Source organism: Tachysurus fulvidraco, chromosome 2 (genome assembly GCF_022655615.1).
Source record: "Tachysurus fulvidraco isolate hzauxx_2018 chromosome 2, HZAU_PFXX_2.0, whole genome shotgun sequence".
NCBI lineage: Eukaryota > Metazoa > Chordata > Actinopteri > Siluriformes > Bagridae > Tachysurus > Tachysurus fulvidraco.
In genome coordinates, this window is record NC_062519.1 from 18,244,823 (window position 1) to 18,264,822 (window position 20,000).

Sequence of the window (20,000 nt, forward strand, 5' to 3'; positions counted from 1 at the left end):
GTTGCTCTAACATACACAGTAGTTGTTTATTCTGGGCTTTAAGCTTCCTAGCAGTTTGGAAACGAACCACGTGATGGCGTGATGTCTGGGTGCTGTGTTCTGTATTTCTAAAACAGCTTAAATCTAAAGCTTGATAACTAAAAAACATAAAGGTGGTGTTGGGAACCCGTTAACAACGGTGTGATGGTGTAGTTTGTAGTTTTTCGTGTTTGAATGAAAAGAAATTCTGCTGGCTTTTCCTCTATCGATGATTCGGTGTTCGATTAATTTTCCTCTCCGTGTTGGTTAATAAACAAACCGAGGCTCAAATCAGGAGACTTGACATCATGACAAACTAATGCGCTTTAAAACAGACCGTAAAAATGTACGAAAACTCGATTTTAGTTCTTAGCCGTGTGCTTTTCACTCAGCATCGACATTTTATGCTTTTATTTTGAGCCTGTGACGAACAGACGGGCAGTAAACACACTTTGTACACTAGTGCACTGTGGTGAGGAAACAGGACGTGTTCTGTAGTGTTGCGCAAGTGTCACGGCACGTTTCTGCTCCTGTAAGAAGACATCTGCGCCTCAGAAGTCGCCTGGTTCTCCTCTTCATCATCATCATCATCATCCTCAGACCTGAGCAGGTAAAGTGAGCTGAGGGGCAGCTAACAAGCTAACTGAGGCATTTTATCTGCTTTATTCTTCACTTTTACTCCACAGTGACCCGATTTACACGTCAACACTTTCAGTCCGAGGGTTTATTCAAGGCGTTAGGATGGAAATCTGCATCACTGATCACTGTCCTGTTTACTGTGTAGCTACAAATACCGTTAATGACGGTTAAACAAAACGGCTGGTCCCAGATCAGCTCTCGTGTTTAGTGTCGTTATTAAAAAATACGGTGGACCCGCAGGACGCTGATTCCAGATCAGAACCGCAAAGCTTTCGGCATCAACGTCATTTGTTGTTTACTGCATTATAATGTAGTAGAAGGTCAACATGCAGCTTGTCATGAGAAACAGACATAACGTTATAATTGTATTGTAATGTGTGTATGTATATATATATATATATATATATATATATATTATATTATATATTGTATAGTATGTTATTTATGTCACAAACAGCTGGAACCGCATTCCTTGTGTGTGTAAACAGAATTGGCCAATAAACTGGTTCTGATTCTGATTCCGATTATAATATTGTTATACTCATGATGTTAATAGTAACAATGAGGTGTGTTTTGTAATAAATGAGTGTTTACAGGAAGCAGAACGGTTTTTATGATGTGCTGACACAGCTGTGTGTGTGTGTGTGTGTGTGTGTGTGTGTGTGTGTGTGTGTGTGTGTGTGTGTGTGTGTGTGACCTGTCAGCTCCTGCTGGTTAATCATCCACAAAGAGACGGCGGCATGTTACCTGATCAGGATGGACAGAATGTTGGAGGAGGAGCGAACGAAGATCCCTCCACTGCCCTTTTCAGGGAATATCTCCGTCTGAAGACGGTGCATCCAGAACCAGACTACGGTACCCTAGTCACAGATGACTGATCTCACACACACACACACACACAGGGGACATGGTTCTGATTTTTGTATTTATTTAAACATTCTAGTTAAACTGTAGAATAGTCTTTCTAATAACTGGTTCACAGATAATGAGTCGAGGAGGATTTTTTTATTTTATGGTCTGAGGAAGAGGCCTGAGTACAGCTGTCTGTCGTAAATCACTCTTGTGTATCATATCTGGAAAAAGCCAGTTAGAATGGTACACACTCCGACGAATATAGATGTTTTCTCCAGAGAGAGTTTTTTTTATGGATGCTCGCCTGTTCTGTTGTATCTGTTACTTTATTTATAGCCTTAAGTCTTAGCACACAATTTAAATTTCACACATTTATTGTTGCTGAAACACCACAAGGCTCAGATATGCAAACACGGTACTGTGCTGACGTGCCAAGAAAATGTTCACTCAGCAGGTTTGTCTGAAATGAATATGTGTGTGTGTGTTTGTATGCGTGTGTGTTTGTATGTATATGCATGTGTGTTTGTATGCGTATGCGTGTGTGTGTGTGTGTGTGCGCGCACGCGTGTGTATGTATGCGTGTGTGCGCGCGCGCGTGTGTGTGTGTATGTGCGCTCATGTGTGTGTGTGTGCGTGTGTTTTTCTGTGTGTGTGTGTGTACAGATGCCGCTCTTATGTTCCTTGGCAGGATTTCTGAGGAACTCGGTTTGCCCATGAAAAGAGTGGAGGTATGAGGAATTTCCTAATGAGCAACACAGGAAGTTTATTAGCTTATAGGCTTTAAGTGCTTCAGGAAGCATTTATGAGCACGTCAAACATGTACCTTACAAGCACCTTACACACCTTAACATGGTCCAGGGAACACATGAACTTTAATAAATAGAGTGTTAATAAGTAATAAGTGTACTAAATGTCTGTCTCTGTGTCTCAGGTGTGTCCTGGTAGAGTAGTGACCATCCTGACGTGGACAGGTACGAATCCTGCTCTGAAGTCTGTTCTTCTGAACTCTCACACAGATGTCGTTCCCGTGTACCAGGTATCGCACGAACACAAAGGTTCCTCACACTCACTGATTAGTGCATTAGTGCCCCCCCCCAAAAAAAAACAAAAAAACAAAAACAAAAAAAACACCCATAAAGGTTGACTTTGTACTTTGTACTTTTGTACACACTTTTATAGACTAATGATTAATCTGGTTAGTTTGTTTTGTGAACACTGCACTGTGATTGACTTGAATTTGATCTTAAAGGAAAAACTGTATCTGCAAAAATACACGTTGTAAAAAACAAAGTGCTGGTTAAGAAGCCAGAGATCCTCAAAGAAGGATCTAGAGAGATAACCGCTTAAAGTCAGGACAGAAGAATAAGCGTCGTGTCTGTGTGGTGGACTCCGCAGGAGCACTGGAAGTACGATGCATTCGCTGCTGTGAAGGATGCTGAGGGAAACATATATGGCAGAGGAACCCAGGACATGAAGTCGGTCACCATACAGTGAGTTGAGCTCTGTGTGTTTAGTGCTCTGTCCTCCGTTATCTATCCATCAGGGACTGTATTTTACACCGGTTTGTTTTTCAGGTATATCGAGGCTGTCCGTCGTCTGAAGGCCGCGGGGAAGACGTTCCCTCGCACCGTCCACCTGATGTTCGTTCCAGGTAAATAAAATAAAAAAAAACACAGATTGGTCGGGAGGTTAAAAAAAAACCCGACCGTGTACAACCCGTAATTATGCTGCTGTGTTATTTATGATTTATTCAGAACAGCATCACTTTCAATTCAGTCTGAAAACATAGTAAGTGATCAGTTGCTCCTTCAGGACATAAAAGGCTGGACTAAGACTATAGAGTCTGTATAGTGAGATTATGTCCCAAAATAATTCTATCTCCACATTTGTTCTGTTTTATTCTTCTTTCCTCTGACATACAAAATACTCTATAGAATATAGTACATATAATATAGTAACGTATCTAATCCATGGTGTGTGTGTGTGTGTGTGTGTGTGTGTGTGTGTGTGTGTGTGTGTGTGTGTGTGTGTGAGACGTCTTGACCTGACTGCATGTAAACTTTAGACTGCTTTTCTTTTCAGATGAAGAGGTTGGAGGTCATAAAGGAATGGAGTCATTTATAAAGCACCCCGAGTTTCACAAGCTCAAAGTAGGCTTTGCCCTGGATGAGGGTAAATGAATCACACACACACACACACACACACTCCTCACAGTGCACATGTGGAAAGCACACGTGTAATGTTTATGACTGACTCCACTGTACAACATTATTAGGCAGTACAGGATAATTTAAGGTGGTATTGCACTTCCTGCTGTGTAATTGTGATTGGCTGGGCAACGTGCCACCTTAAATAGAGGCCAGTGATGGTTTGCTGACCATGGATTACTTTGTGAAAAACTTTGAGGTGTGTGTGTGTGTGTGTGTGTGTGTGTGTGTGTGTGTGTGTGTGTGTGTGTGTGTGTGTGTGTTGCAGGTCTGGCTAATCCCACAGAAGCCTTCACAGTGTTTTATGGAGAAAGGAATCCTTGGTGTAAGTAAATCTTATCTTATAATCAGTGTCTCTTACATTGTGACCGATTCAGCCACTGAGTGTGTGTGTGTGTGTGTAGGGGTGACAGTTCGGTGTCCAGGCAGTCCAGGTCATGGTTCCAGGTTCGTGGAAAATACAGCAGCTGAAAAACTGGTCAGTTACTCGATTACATGCATTTATCTGTCTGTCTGTTTCCCTCAGCGTGTTTCTGCCTTACTCACAGATCTGTTTGATTCTGTTCTCCTCTCAACCCTTAATCTTTCAGCGCCGGGTCATTAATCTGTTCCTGGAATTTAGAGAGAAGGAGAGACAGCGGTGAGCGAGACAATATAATGAAGACTCTTTAATGTGTGTGTGTGTGTGTGTGTGTGTGTGTGTGTGTGTGTGTGTGTGTGTGTGTGTGTGTGTGTGTGTGTGTGTGTGTGTTCGTGTTCCATCACACTGATTTTGTGTGTGTTATTTTTAGGCTGAATACGAGTGAGTGTTTCACTCTTGGTGATGTCACCACCATTAACATGACAATGGTGAATGGGGGTGTGGCTTACAATGTCATTCCAGCTGAGATGGACGTCAGCTTTGACATTAGAATTCCACCCACTGTCAGTCTGCAGGTGTGTGTGTGTGTGTGTGTGTGTGTGTATGTGTGTGTGTCACGATCCATCAGACTCCATCAGAAAGATATTTAAAGGATGTTGTTTTGTGCTGGAGCTATGGGGATGTACAGGACCCTACTCTAGATGATGTGTGTGTGTGTGTGTGGCCGCAGGAGTTTGAGGAGCAGATTAAGGCTTGGTGTAAGGAAGCGGGAGATGACGTCACGTACGATTTTGCGCAGGTCTGTACGCACCGCTGATTTTCTCTGCTGCTTCATTTCTGCACTGATTCCAGTTCAGTGAATGAGTTTATTTTCTTCTTCCCTTAACAGAAAGGAATGAATCAGACAACTACTTCCACAGAGGACAGTGACCCCTGGTATAGTGCGTTCAGCTCCACGTGCAAGTCCATGTAAAGACACACACGCGCACACGCACACATATGAGAACGAAAGTCCTTTCTCAGGAGTGTGATTGTAGTGCATCAGTATGAGAGTGATGATGCTTCTCTCTCTGTCTCACACAGGAACATGTTGTTAAAGAAGGAGATTTTTCCCGCTGCCACAGACAGCCGCTTCATCAGAGCCGTATGTGACTCACAACCGCATGTCAGATTCTTATAATTAAGTCCAGAGATTAACTGTTTCTAACTTTTTCTTTGTGTGTGTGTGTGTGTAGGCGGGTCTGCCTGCGATCGGGTTTTCTCCGATAAACAACACTCCCATCTTACTTCATGACCACAACGAGTTCATCAGTGAAAGTGTGTTCCTCAAAGGCATCCACTTCTACGAGAATCTCATCCCTGCTCTCGCCAGTGTGCCCACTCTGAGCGCTGATGCCTAGACACACACACACACACACACACTCTCTCTCTCTCTCCACTTTTCTTTCTCTCTATTAAAGCACACCAGTACACTTCCAGCTGCTATAATCTCTCAGACAGGGTTTTTTTTTAACCAAAGAGCCGAGGGAACTTGTCTGCGTACGAGACCTCGGCCTTCTCCTAGTGTGTGCTTCTAATCCTCCAGCTCAGGATTCTGTTCAAGTTCAATCAGAAATAATAACCTCAGCATTACATCACCGCAGCCTCGGCATCGTGCTGCTCTGGTGCAGTGACACTCGTCGTGTTAGTAAAGGATGATAAAGTCTTAAATATGAATATCTGGGAGCGTCGATGAGCTCTGTGACTTACGGAGGTCGCTCATGAATTATTGCAGGCTGTAATAGTGTTGAATTATAGAAGTAGGACACCTCTGATTTACTCATGTTTACAATCACTTAGCTGCATACTGGATGATGTGTTGATTTTTACTTCATGTCACAAGGTTGATTTATATGCATATCTTAATTATTAAATATTTTAAAACCTCAGAATGGATTATTTCTGCTTGGTTTCTGCGCTTGTTATAACACAGCACGACCGCTAGAGGGCACTTGTGTACTTCAACATGTACACAAGCTCCAGTTTCCAGCTCCACAATTTTGTTTCAACCCTAAAGCCAAGGGCTGGTAAGTTATCCAGATCAGGTGGAGTTATGGAAACATCGATGGTGTCCTGCTGCATGGATCTGAACATCTAAGGAACTTGTGATGAAGAAGACAGCATGATGATATCAGCGAGAGCTTAACACACTGGAGAGTTTTGTGAAGATCACTTCAGACTCCGGGGGGGGGCACGGTGGCTTAGTGGTTAGCATGTTCGCCTCACACCTCCAGGGTCGGGGTTCGATTCCCGCCTCCGCCTTGTGTGTGCGTGTGTGTCAATCAACGAGGTGGGCGGGGCTTTTCAAGCAAAACAACTTGTTAAAGCGAGAGATGAAACCTTTTTGGTGAGAACTAAAGTCCACTGTATCTGGAACACGTGGATGAGTGCAGTTACAGTCGGTCTGTTTACTGGAGCTGTAGATGTTTTATTTCTGACCTTCCCAAAGACACTCAGCACGTTCAGGGGAGATAAAATGACATTTGGGATTTGATTCTTGAATGTTGTCCAATTTGGATGTCATGTGCTGGTGCCTACAGAGTGTTGGTCCAGTGTGTTGCTCAGATGCTCACGCCTTTGGAAGCTTTGTCATCTTATCACCATGGCAACAGCCATCATTAAAATGCGGTGTGTTAATACAGTGGCCTTAATAAAGTAAACTACTGGTGTGTGTTAGTGGGAATGTGCTGGAAGCTGCAGCTAGATTGGATTGGTGATGATCCTGGATTTCGTCTGAACTGCAAAGTGTCGGACATCTGAAGTCTGTAAAGTCAGTATCTCTCAAAAGGAACTGCTGGTTCTGAATACTGGGAATACTGGGAATATCACCGCAATGTGAAACCTAAACCAATAACTGGAGACTGACCGACAATCAGGTGAAGAGTCTCTCTCTCTCTCTCTCTCTCTCTCTCTCTCTCTCTCTCTCTCTCTCTCTCTCTCTATATATATATATATATATATATATATATATATATATATATATATATATATATATATATATATATATAGTTGCTTGCCAGGGGTTACGATTAAGGCATGAGGAAAAACACAACCTGGTGTGTAATTATAGGATTTCTGGTGTAATTATGATGCTGGTTTGATGTGATGAGGCTCCATGTGATCAGAATTACCATCACCATGATGTAATTGATTATTTTCCTATAACAGATATTGACTGTTAGCCGAAGTTTCTGGACTGAATTCCAAGGACTGGCAGAGAGCCATGTGAGAGCTGTGCAGTTACTCCTCATCTGAGGGGATTGTTTTCTGTCTCGTGTGTAAATCAGTTTGGATAAAAGCGTCTGCTAAATGAACATGACTAGATGTGGTGTGTGATTATCAGCCAATCACTGTCATCATCCTCTTTAGTTATCTAATTTCTCTGTAACAGTCACACGCTTTGACTGCACAGATAGGATGTGAAGAATCTTCTCTCTCTCTCTCTCTCACACACACACACACACACACACACACACACACACATCGAGATTATAGCCTGGCTCTGTTCTCTATGCCACTGCAAGAATACATTAGTCAGATACAAGTCTGAGACAAAGCTAGCTGAGAGCTGTATCCGGCCTAATTATGGTAGATGAGGTGTGTGTGTGTGTGTGTGTGTGTGTGTGAGTGTAAGAGAGAGAGAGATGCAAAGTTCCACCCTCCTGTAGTGCACAGCATGGCCAGTGTTTTTAGTAATTAGGGTTGTGCAGTTTGGGGCATGGCAGCTGGATTACAGGCTGCTGCTGCACTGTGTGTGTGTGTGTGTGTGTGTGTGTGTGTGTGTGTGTGTGTGTGTGTGTGTGTGTGTGAAAATATGGAGAACATGGCTAAACCCCAAATGTTGCTTGGTGGGGGATGTTTTAATGGTGGGTACACAGACACTTTGACACTGTTAGCAAAGACAATGGCATAACTTTGCTCTACTGCTAGCTAAGCTAGTCAGCCGATCAGCAGTGTAACAAAAATAGCTGATGGATTACACCTCCAGCAGAGGCACTGAGGAGAGACACAGCACAGCCATCACAGAGAGAAGGGGGCGGTGTCTATCTTGGATGTCACATGAGGTAAGTCCAGTCAACCTGCTGACAGTTGTGGAATTTCAGTGATTCGCACAATCACCCGTAAGGAGATGTTCACCTCTTTACTCCATTCAGTATGTTTACAAATACAGTTTAGTTTCACACTGAATCCAAAGACAAAGGGCATGAAGTAACCAGCTAAAGGCAGCTAAAGCAAAAGGAATATTTTGTAGCATAAAGTGGGGTGTGTGTGTGTGTGTGTGCGCACCTCCTCCTGACTCGCTCTACAGAAGCAGCTGCCACAAAACAGCTGTAACAAACACTAGAGTCACTCAGGATTTACTGTTGAAACACTTTCCGGAAGAAAGAAGTAGAAAAAACAGAGAATTTGCTACACAAAGTGTTTATATTGTGAAGTCCTCGAGGCTGAAGTAAGGGAAGCGCAGCAAGAAGAAGCTTCTATCTTTTCAGTTCTTGCAGGCTGTTTTTAGCTCATTGTTATCTCTACATCAGTAGGAACTCACTGAGGCATCTGTTTTTAGTGCCAGGTTCCTGTCAGGCTCCTCGTCTGTTCCTGAACGATCTGAAGTAGGTTGATGTGCGACCTGATGTGGGGTAATCAAGACTGGAGAACATGGTGAGTGCTGGTGGTGATGAGCACAACCAGGCTTCGCTACTCGAGTTAAAACTCATTAAACAAACTGATTCTTTATTTTCTACTGTTTTTGCTCAACACTGAAAACATTTGGCTGTGAGATTAAAAGATAAATGAGAGATCTAGATGTTTAAAAACACTCAGCATGACCTCTTTTACTGTGTAAACTGTTAGGAGCCTGAAAGGTCTGCTCTGTGTCCGAGCTCTGTGTCCGAGCTCTGTGTCCGTGCTCTAGGTTTAAACCTGGGAATAAACAGGTCAGTTAAACGAGTTAATGTGAGAGCTGTAAAGAAAATCTTAAAACCTCAGTAACATCACCAACAACCTCAGATCCAGTGTCTTCAGTGTACAGCTAAAAATATAAGAACTGCTGATCCCTGACTTTCAGGTGGACTCTGTGTAGATTACTGAAACATCTGCATTTTAAACTTGTGGGCATTTTTTTTGGGGGGGGGGGCGTGAGAGAGAGAGAGTGTGTGTGTGTGTGAGAGAGAGAGAGAGAGAGAGAGAGAGAGAGAAAAGGAGAGTGTGTATGTGAGAGAGAGAGAGAGAGAGAGAGAGAGAGAGAGAGAGAGAGGGGGTGAGTGTGTGAGAGAGGGAGCATGTAAACGAAAAAGAGAGAGCGAGAAAGAGAGCGACACACACACAAAGACACACAGACACACACACAAAAAGAGGCACACACAGCGAGAGAGACACACACACACACACACACACACACACACACACACTCTCACACACACAGAGCGAGACACACACACACACACAGAGAGAGAGAGAGAGAGAGAGCTAGGCATTAGTCTCCTCCTGTCATCCTCACGAATAAAGCCGTCAGCGTTTCTCCTCTCAGCCCTTTTGTTCCTTTCACTTTTCCCCACTAAAAGCAGCTCCACACATCCGGACATCATCACATCTTCTTTTTCCGTCGTGTTTTTCCTCTCCGGTTCTCCGACGAATCTTTGTGTGGTATTTAATGGAACATGGCGATACGCACTCGGTCCTACAGCGTCGTGTGTTTGCTCACGGTTCAGATCATCATCCTCATCTTCAGCGTGCCGTGGAACGGCGTGGAGACTCTCACCTTCCCGCAGCATTACACGTGAGTAACGGGATTTTAACTAGGCTTCATTCAAGCTGTCAGTTTCCCCAAAGACACCGTGATTAGATGCACAGTGTCCTGTACAGGCTGTGAAAATCCGCTGCTTGTGTTCCGAACCGCACACCATGGCACGAATATTGGCCTACACCACCTATGGCACGTCACACACGCATACACTGCTGGGTATATTTATGGCATTGGATTGCGTTTAGGGCCGCAGTAGTTGAGTCTAGGTGTTTATGTACAGACCTTAAGTACCTTCATGTTTTACGCGCACACTAACGCAACGCGCATTACATCTCCAGCTGGTAATATTTACACCTGGTAAAGTTACACTCCATCACGTTCCACCACATAAACAGGTCCCCAACGTTCAGCCCCATCATCTCCATGCGCATCTCCTCCTGATGCCCCACATCACAGTGAGAGCTCTGAACTGTCTCTCCATAGCTTTTGAATAAATCCCATGCGCCAAAGTCAGCGTTTTATTGTTGCACCATCACTGAATTTTATGCCCAGGGTTGGTAGACTTTCTAAAAAAAACACAAAAAAACATTCTAGGTATTTCATGACGGCCGTGTTACTTGGTTTGTACACCATCATTTACACTATTTATTTGTGGTAGTATTGTTACTGTTGTGTTGGGTTTTACTGCATAGTGCAGCTCCTTCTGCTACGGTCACTGCCACTGCCATGTTTTCTTAAAGGGACAGACAGCAGTTGATCAAATCCAGGTCAAATTTTAAGCCTCTTAGTGACCAGACTCCAAAAGTAGGCACGATGACTTCAGTCTGATGGATCTCATCACCAACCAGTGAAACCTGATAGGAAATGCAAAGAAATGTCTGGAAAATACAGCAAACAGGCGTATGATGCTGCGGTCTTGTTATAACGCTGTCATAGTGTATCTAAGGCTTATGTAGAAAAATATAGCGGTACACTCTATGGCGAAAAATCGATCCACCTTGACCATCGCTTTGCTGTGCTGTTATAAAAAGCTCTACACTTCTCTCAGGCTTTCCACTAGGTGTTGTTTTGGTGCTGTGGAGACTTGTGTTCATTCAGCTACCAGAGCATTACTGAGATCAGACACTGATGTTGGGTGAGGAGGTCTGGAGTTCCAGTTCATCTTGCAGGTGTTTAGTGGAGTTGGAGTCAGAGCTCTGTTCAGGACACTCGAGTTCTTCCACTCCATTGTTAACCTCCATGCCATGTCTTTTTGGAGCTGCTTTGTGCACAGGGGCCTTGTCATGCTGGAACACGGTTTTGAACTCACGTTAATGAAGGTAAAGTTTAAAGACATCTGGAATTGTCCTGTGTTGGGAATATGTCCATCTTATATAACAGTATGGATGAGAACACTGACGTGTGGGTTAGTATTCGCATCACATCGCATTGCTGAAGCTGTGGCTGAAGGACAGTCTGCTGGAGCTGTATATCCCCTGTGTATTACCTCGTGTTCCTCTAGCAGCTTACTGAACTCAGGACACTAGAACATCTGGACCCATCCTGCCAGCATGGGGGTGGGGATTGGGGCTGTGGGCTGTCCAATTACAGCACGACTTGCTGGAATGAGGAAGTCACTGTCCAATCGGTGTGGAGCTCTGTGAAGGATAGAATGAGAACCTATTTGTGGATGATGGATGGCATTTTTTCTGTAAGTGAAATGAAGCAGAATCGCCACAGCAAGCACTGCTCACCCTCTTCTAATAAAGATTTTATGCTGCATCAGTCAGCCAGGACACAGGTCTGTCTCTTTCTCTCTCTCTCTCTCTCTCTCTCTCTCTCTCTCTCTCTCTCTCTCTCTCTCTCTCTCTCTCTCTCTCTGTGTACCAGTGAGGATACCGGGGAATGGATCCACATGCAGTGTGTGTTAACAATATTTTAGAACACAGAACACAAGCAAAGGTGAAAACATTTGCAGAAAATGACAAACCATAAAATCCTGACTTCTGTACATTTATTAGAATGTTTGTCGACATTAAACATTTCAGGTTATTAGATGTGATGTTTGCTCTCGCTGTAGTAGCATTTGCTTACACAACCATCAGCTGCCGTATAATAAGAGCACAGCTGCTCGAATGCTGTAGCATGAAGTGATGATGGATTTGAACCTATCTCTACCAACCTGTTTCTACCAACAGCAACAACATCCGAAAAAGTCACGGACGTCTGATGTTGGGCGCTGATACGGATCCTGCTTTTCTCCCCTGACCTCTGATTCGAAACCACATCATTCTAAGTTTAGATTTGATGTGTGTTTGTGACTCGGACTTCGTATAAGGAAACGGAACAAGAAAACAAGACTTATGAGGAAGAAAGGAAAGTTAAAACGGGAGAAGGACATTAATACCAAGCCCAGATAAAACCTAATGTTTACATGCGTGCCTCTCCTTTTCTCTTACTGTTCTGTTCTCTCAGTATCCTTGATTTTCATCCTTTCTTCCCTCTGGTCACTTCTGCAGTGTACAAAGCGATGGAGGAATCACTGTTTTGTGTGTGTGTGTGTGTGTGTGTGTGTGTGTGTGTGTGTGTGTGCGTGTGAGTGCGTGTGTGAGTGCGTGTGTGAGTGCGTGTGAGTGCGTGTGTGAGTGCGTGTGTGAGTGTGTATGTGTGTGTGTTTGTGTGAGTGCGTGAGAGTGTGTGAATGCGTGTGCGTCTCTTTCTGTTCTATGGTAATCTTAGAAATTCTGCACGCATTCATTAAATCTCCTCACTGGTGTTTGAGGCCTTTAGTCGCCCAGCAGTCTAATGTTTTATTCCCGTGTTCATTACGATGCTACAGAATGACTGATGTGTCACAAAGGTGGTGTTTAACCTCTTTTTTCAACCAATTATCTCTGCTCACAAAGTGAAGACAGAAATCTAATCTCGAAGCCCACACACATGTCGCTGGATCCAGTTACATCTCGGTAAAGCAGAAAAAAACTACCTGTTTTCAGCAAAACTGCATTCGATAATTGGGGCATGTTAATTAGCGAGAAACGTCCCACTTAATGACATTGACGTTATAGCGGACGACACGATCGCACAGCTGGGAGATGGAAGATTTCCCACAGCGCCATTTATAACGGCAGTCGTTTCATTTCTCTACAGCTGCTTTGAAAACTGAAGTAACGCACAACGAAGCCACCGTAAAAATAGCAAATGTTAATTAGCGAGGAATGTCAGTCGCTCAGTGACGAGACATCGTCCAGGTTATATTATTAATATCGTCACTCAATCTGTTTAACAGGAGATGAATATTTGTGCCAAAAAGATCATCAGAAGCTTCCTAAAACTTTCTGTAATCTACACCAATCACATCAGCAACGTTGTTATCAGTGAACCTACCAATCAGGTGAAAGCTCTAGTGTGCTAACGTTATTATCCAGGCTGAAACGCAACAGCTGAGGTAACTCAAGTCTAACTACTGTAGGCTTCCATGCTTTCAAGAGCATTAATGCAGAAATGATGTTCCATTACCGAGCAGAGAAAATGTACAAAAACTGGAATTTCCCGGAAATGACGATGACCTCATTCTTCGACAGAACAGCAGCAATGATCTGCATGTCTTGTGGGTGTGTCTATAAAATGACTGACAGGAGCCTCATCCGTGTGTAACGTTACAGACCAGTGTGCAGTTTTCTAAACCCACCTGCAGGCAGTGATTTACAGCATTATTTTTTTCCCCTCATGTTCCACATATTATTCCATCTCATTCATATTTGTAAGAAACAGAAAAATCGACTGTTGTCCCTTTAACGAGGACAAAAACCAAAGAAATGGACGACGCAAACTTTAACTTCAGATAAACAATAATGATGCTTCAGCCATCAGCCATCACCAAGACACGTGATGTATATAGAATTAATAATGAATATTTAATGTCAGTCTCTTTCTCACTAATGCGAGGTGCACAGACATGTACAGGTTTGTAACACTCTTAAACAGGATCTGAATCGTTCCTGTATCGGATGAAGCTAATAGACTGAGGAATGTTCTCATGTCTCGGATGTAATTAATTAAATCCGCAGACGAAAGCGAGAGGTCTGAGAGACGCTGTGTAGTCTGTGGGAGACATCATTTAGCTAAATGAGGCAGTTACACGCTACAGGAAAATTCACACTTGGAGAATAAGAGCTGAACACAACACACACACACACACACACACCAGGCTCATTATGGTATTCCAGAAAAGTTATTTATACAGACTGACATAGACACGACAATTAAAGTCCTAATCGCTACAGTTAGAGAAACAGAAATGTGTGTGAAGGTAAAGAAAAACTTTCACTTCTCTTTTCGAATAATTTGTAGTCCGTCGTTCAGACGTAACCGGAGTAAAAAGTACGTAAGATCGTCGGTTATGTAGGAAGTACAGTGACATACGCAACTCCGTCAGTCTCTGACATACACATACTCTTGGGGGTCAAGGTTCATGACTCATAACACGTACTAAACTAAATAATGCTTTACACCACAGAGTTACTCCTCAGCAGCCATCTTTTTTGCCATTTACTGCTCTGCTGTAGTGTGTGTGTGTGTGTGTGTGTGTGTGTGTGTGTGTGTGTTGTACATGGCTACTGAGGCCCAATGAAACTTGAATTTTTTACTGCTTCGTTCCAGTGACATAGAAAAAAGCTCTCTGGGGCTTTGTGAACTCTGTAAAACTACATTCAGCTTCTGCCGTAATGTACATTTATGCCGAGACTCTGAAATGCTGCATACTGTATGTGTGTAAAGTATAAAGTGTGTGTGTGTGTGTGTGTGTGTGTGTGTGTGTGTGTGTGTGTGTGTGTGTGTGTGTGTGTGTTTTTGTGTGTGTGTGTATTAATGTATGTATAAAACATCAGTATATATCAGACACACACACTGTATACGATACCAGTCAGGGCACAATGCACATACAAATGCATGCTGGTTCACACCCAGGGGCAATTTATCATGGCTAATCATCTGCAGGTACTGTGGGTCTCTCATCAATATCTCTCTAATGATATATATATCGATAGATATATCTTATCTATTTTCTATTATCTCTGTATCGGTCTATCTGTATGTCTAGTAGTCATCTAAATCTAGATCTATGATATATCGATCTATATCTTAGATTCTCTATCTTTCCTCTGATCTTTCTCTCTGTCTCTCTCTCTCTCTCTCTCTCTCTCTCTCTCTCTCTCTCTCTCTCTCTCTCTCTCTCTCTTTTTTTTTCTCTCGGTCTCTCTCTCTACATCTACAGTCTCCAGTGCTTCTTATAGACTCCACACATCTCTAGATGAACCTCTGTTCTTCCACAAGATGTTTCCTTAGTAGTGTTCAGTTGGATTGAGATCTGATGACTGTGGAGCCCAGATGGACGACAGATGTTCCTTTATTCCGTGTTCCTACAGAAACCTCAGCCAGCCGAGTAGCGTTTGTGACAGAAGTTCTGCCAACTAATTTAGGAGCCTAACTTTAAAAACATCATTTTTGTGTCTGAATCATTGACACCGTATTTGTTTCAATTTGAAGAAAACCGAGCATGAACCTTGTCACACACGGGGTCGCTTCTCCATACAGTCTGTCAGCATCTCAATGTAATAACAACATGTGAACTTGGTCCAGTGCTATAACACATTAGTGTTGCTGTGGATCAGACCTACTTTGATCCACAACGGAGCTGGACTGCAAGATGTTACCTGGTTAATTTGATCATAAAGTACATGAGTCTCAGTGTGTCACCTGTTATACAGTGACCATGTTGCACTGATTACACACGTGCTCTGGGACGTACGTTGTGTGTGATCGTGCTGTTACGCTAATCCATCACAGTTCCTCCAGTCAGTGTGGGTGTCATTGATTAGTGTAACTGCTTTTTTATCAGCTGTGTGTCTGCTGCTGTAGGAGGTAAAACCTGCTACACGACCGGTCCTCTCTCTCCCGTAACCGAGCGACGTGTTCCCGGGTCTAAAGCGTGGACGTATGTTGGAGTGCATGAGCGCTACATATTTATGAGCAGTATGTAAATTTCAGTATTTTTTTAATAGTCCGAGTTCTGTTTCTGCTTTACAAATGATCTCATCCAAAAACCACTGGAGATCAGACATCGTTCATTCTCAAGGTGAACTTGTTAGCAGTGAAGTAAATGGTCTGTCAAGTCACTGATAAATAACTGCAGTTCTGTTGCTTGCAGCTGTGCGAGACTTTATTTATGAAAGGCCCGAAAGCATCGGTTTATTTTTTATTTATTCGTCACCACAGAGGTTGTTTTATGTATCTGCTTCTGGAGAATAAATCAACATGAGCTGAGAGCAGGTTTGGGCGTTTGGTTTTGATGAGCGTTTTTGCAGCGTCAGAATTCGTACAGACGTCTTGAAGTACAAACTGTTAGCCTTAATGTGTGGATACTGATGTATACTGTGCTGTAGATTCGGTGTGTTGGTGTGAGAGCGCTGCTGTAGATCCAGTGTGTTCGTGTGTGAGAGCTGCTGTAGATTCTGTGTGTTGGTGTGAGAGCGCTGCTGTAGATCCAGTGTGTCCATGTGAGAGAGCTGCTGTAGATCCAGTGTGTCCATGTGAGAGAGCTGCTGTAGATCCAGTGTGTTGGTGTGAGAGAGCTGCTGTAGATTCTGTGTGTTGGTGTGAGAGAGCTGCTGTAGATTCTGTGTGCTCATGTGTGAGAGCTGCTGTAGATCCAGTGTGTTGGTGTGAGAGCTGCTGTAGATCCAGTGTGTTGGTGTGAGAGAGCTGCTGTAGATTCTGTGTGTTGGTGTGAGAGAGCTGCTGTAGATCCAGTGTGTTGGTGTGAGAGAGCTGCTGTAGATCCAGTGTGTTGGTGTGTGAGTGCTGCTGTAGATTCTGTGTGTTGGTGTGAGAGAGCTGCTGTAGATCCAGTGTGTTGGTGTGTGAGTGCTGCTGTAGATCCAGTGTGTTGGTGTGAGAGTGCTGCTGTAGATCCAGTGTGTTGGTGTGTGAGTGCTGCTGTAGATCCAGTGTGTTGGTGTGAGAGAGCTGCTGTAGATCCAGTGTGTTGGTGTGTGAGTGCTGCTGTAGATCCGGTGTGTTGGTGTGAGAGCACTGCTGTAGATCCGGTGTGTTGGTGTGAGAGAGCTGCTGTTTTCTCTTCAAATTGCTGTAGATCTAGACTAAAAATAACACTAAACAAATAGTGAAAGTGACGTGACATACTGCTAAGTATGGTGACCCATACTCAGAATTCGTTCTCTGCATTTGACCCATCCAAAGTGCACACACACCGTGAACACACACCCGGAGCAAATGACTGAAATATGACTAGAAATGTTGTGCATCTTTGTTTATGCAAAACTAAATGCACATTAGCTGTAAGACTGAACACTACCTTCTCTTCCTGTCTGTTCCTCTGCAGGATAATGCACTGGGCTCGGCAGATAGAGCAGGAGATCGACCGAGTCCTGCAGCAGATCAGTGGCGTGCAGCAACTTAAAGGGGTGAGTGTGTGTGTGTGTGTGTGTGTGTGTGTGTGTGTGTGTGTGTGTGTGTGTGTGTGTGTGTGCGTGTGTGCGTGTGTGTGTGTGTGTGTGTGTGTGTGCGTGTGAGTATGTGCACATTTGGTAGGTAGTCCTCTTCCCCAGTGTATTCTCCTTCTGAATAATCTGACTGTGTGTATGAGAACCTGTCAGCTGTTGGAAGTGTGTGTGTGTGTGTGTGTGTCATATCTTCTGTCGATCTTCCTCCCTGGAAGAAGCTCAGTAAAAATAACGTGGCCTTTTCAGACTTTTCTGCCACACATTTTCATGCTATTCGTGTACATCGAGCTGAAATGTCAGTTAGGTGAGTCATTGTCAGCCGTGTGAGAGCTCATTAAATAAAGTCCCTTTCTATTATAAACCCTGATAAATATCCACTTCATAACGTGCATCAGATCTAAGCACATGCTGATGATGTAGGTGATTTTGCTGAAAGTAGATTTTAAGGGTCAGAAGAGCAAGTTCATCCTCCGGTGTCTTCCCGGGCAGCTAGGGTCCTTTATTACCAACAGTGAGGTGGTAGAAGGTGGAGGAACTACAGTAGGTGACGTAGGGGAACTGGAGAATGGAGAAAGAAGGGGAACTAGGGCATCTAGGAGACCTTTGGAAGTAGGGGAACCAGAGGAGTTGGAGGCTAAAGGAGGTCATGATACTACGGAAGGTAGGTTATGTAGAAGAGGACTAGGGGAAGTAGGGTAACTCGGGTGGGACAGGTGGTAGGGTAGTGGCACTAAGAGAGGTAAGATAGATAAGAGAAGCAATGGTAACTTTTCACAGTGGGAAAGGAAGGGGAACTCTGGGATGACAGGTGAGGTAATGGAACTATATAAGGGGTGGGCAGTAGGGTAGGTACAGGGGAAATGTGAAAGTGGAGGTAGGTGACACAGGAGCTAGAGAGGACTAGGGTCTATATGAGCCTTAGGGGTCGTTAGAGAGTTTATTGTGTTGTACTGTTTAACTGACCAGATCGTTCCTGACCGATGAGTTGTTGCCTTCTCCTCAGACCGGTAGGGTAATTATTATTGGAAGGGAAACTATTTCTAGTCTGTGTCTCCATGTAAGGAAGGGGATCTAACAGACGTGTGACAGATGTGTGACAGCTGGGTTTGGGTGATCTGATGACAGCTCGTCTTGGGGGAAAGCCAGGAGATTGTGTTTGGGTTTAATTGATATCTGTAATAGAAAAGTCAGACGTGACTCAGAGGAGACACGCCGTCATTACCAGTCAGACTGTCCGAGTGAATGTATCTGATCCAATTTGTTCGCACACTTCTGTCTCCTGTGCTCTTTCCGATGAGTGACACTTTCCACCGTCTCTGTGGGACATAAAGGATTGTAAATCTCAGCTTTGCAGGCTTTGCTCTCATTACAGTCCTGATTGGATTTGGCCGTGTGCGTACTGGAAAAAAGTATAATTAGAGTTCAAGAAGCCACAGTGTTATAAACTCAACACCTTAGCCAGGTTTTATTGTCATATGTCCTGAAAAACCTGACCTTGGGCTAGATGAATCTCTCACCAATATGTCACTGTGACGCTCAGTGGGATGTTAACTACAGATTTGAGTTACACAGTCATGCATTATCAAGAATTACTGCACTAGTACTGGCTCGGTGTAAGGAGTATGTTATAACTACAGGCTTTGCAGGTGAAAATTTTAGTAGTTGCACACTAGCAACACGCTGACTTTCATTATGTGTGTGTGTGTGCAACACAGAGTGATTTTAGCGGCAGTGCTAATACAATAAGTATCAAGACACATCTCTTACTTGAAATTTTCTTATTCATTCATTCATCTTCTACCACTTATCCGAACTTCTCGGGTCACGGGAGCCTGTGCCTATCTCAGGCGTCATCGGGCATCGAGGCAGGATACACCCTGGACGGAGTGCCAACCCATCGCAGGGCACACACACACTCTCATTCACTCACACACTACGGACAATTTTCCAGAGATGCCAATCAACCTACCATGCATGTCTTTGGACCGGGGGAGGAAACCGGAGTACCCGGAGGAAACCCCCGAGGCACGGGGAGAACATGCAAACTCCACACACACAAGGCCGAGGCGGGAATCGAACCCCCAACCCTGGAGGTGTGAGGCGAACATGCTAACCACTAAGCCACCGTGCCCCTGAGATTTTCTGATATTTATCCAAATTAGTTATCCAGACCTTTGTTTTTAAATGGTTCCTCACACCAATCCTGTGGCACCTGTAGTCTGATATTTATGTTCCTATCTGTGACTTTATATTTTCATCAGCAGTTTACATTCACACTGAGTCTTAACACTCTGACTGGCTCGGGCTGTAACAGTAGGGTTAGTTCAGTGCTGGCACTCTGCAGCCAGAAGGTCTCTCACCAAATGCTCTAGGCTTGAAATCTCTGTAGTTTTACTCATACTGGCCAGGATTTATAGTCCGGTCCCTTGAGTGACCCCTGAGCGTAATCTTTAAGCCTGTGAGGAGGCGGCAGATGGCACGGTGGGGTTTTGCCAGCTGGACCACGATGCCTGAGTAACTCCCTCTGCCTTTAGCTCGCTCTGTAGCTTGTGTTCCAGTGAAGGATATGGTCTGAAAAAGCAGCATTTAATGATCTCCATTCAGAATGTTTTGGCCGGAGAAAAGCGGCGTTACTTTCTAGC

At 43.9% G+C, this 20,000-nt stretch overlaps 2 protein-coding genes across 2 annotated transcripts in view; both read left to right on the forward strand.

Annotated features, from left to right (window-relative positions):
* The first annotated feature begins 167 nt into the window (after positions 1–167).
* Positions 168–6,005, forward strand: LOC113637038 (aminoacylase-1). Its single transcript, XM_027137435.2, has 15 exons — positions 168–628; positions 1,362–1,512; positions 2,173–2,237; positions 2,441–2,545; positions 2,905–2,999; positions 3,084–3,160; positions 3,592–3,681; positions 3,985–4,041; positions 4,121–4,194; positions 4,307–4,356; positions 4,508–4,652; positions 4,808–4,876; positions 4,967–5,046; positions 5,161–5,221; positions 5,313–6,005. Exons 2-15 carry the CDS (start codon positions 1,398–1,400, stop codon positions 5,475–5,477), a joined length of 1,248 nt encoding a protein of 415 aa, XP_026993236.2. The 5' UTR covers positions 168–628; positions 1,362–1,397; the 3' UTR covers positions 5,478–6,005.
* A 3,479-nt stretch (positions 6,006–9,484) lies between these two features.
* cacna2d2b (calcium channel, voltage-dependent, alpha 2/delta subunit 2b) overlaps positions 9,485–20,000 on the forward strand; it is a 42,805-nt gene continuing 32,289 nt past the window's right edge. Inside the window, exons 1-2 of the mRNA XM_047810242.1 lie at positions 9,485–9,889; positions 17,238–17,319. Of these exons, the coding sequence (XP_047666198.1) occupies positions 9,771–9,889; positions 17,238–17,319 (201 nt within the window). The 5' untranslated portion in view covers positions 9,485–9,770. The remainder of the gene's footprint in view (positions 9,890–17,237; positions 17,320–20,000) is intronic.

Excerpts from the sequence above, each read along its gene's own strand:
- LOC113637038 (XM_027137435.2), top strand. The coding sequence starts at position 1,398 with ATGTTACCTGATCAGGATGGACAGAATGTTGGAGGAGGAGCGAACGAA. Across the intron at positions 3,682-3,984 it reads AGGCTTTGCCCTGGATGAGG|GTCTGGCTAATCCCACAGAA; the intron begins GTAAATGAATCA and ends TGTGTGTTGCAG. Across the intron at positions 5,222-5,312 it reads ACAGCCGCTTCATCAGAGCC|GCGGGTCTGCCTGCGATCGG; the intron begins GTATGTGACTCA and ends GTGTGTGTGTAG.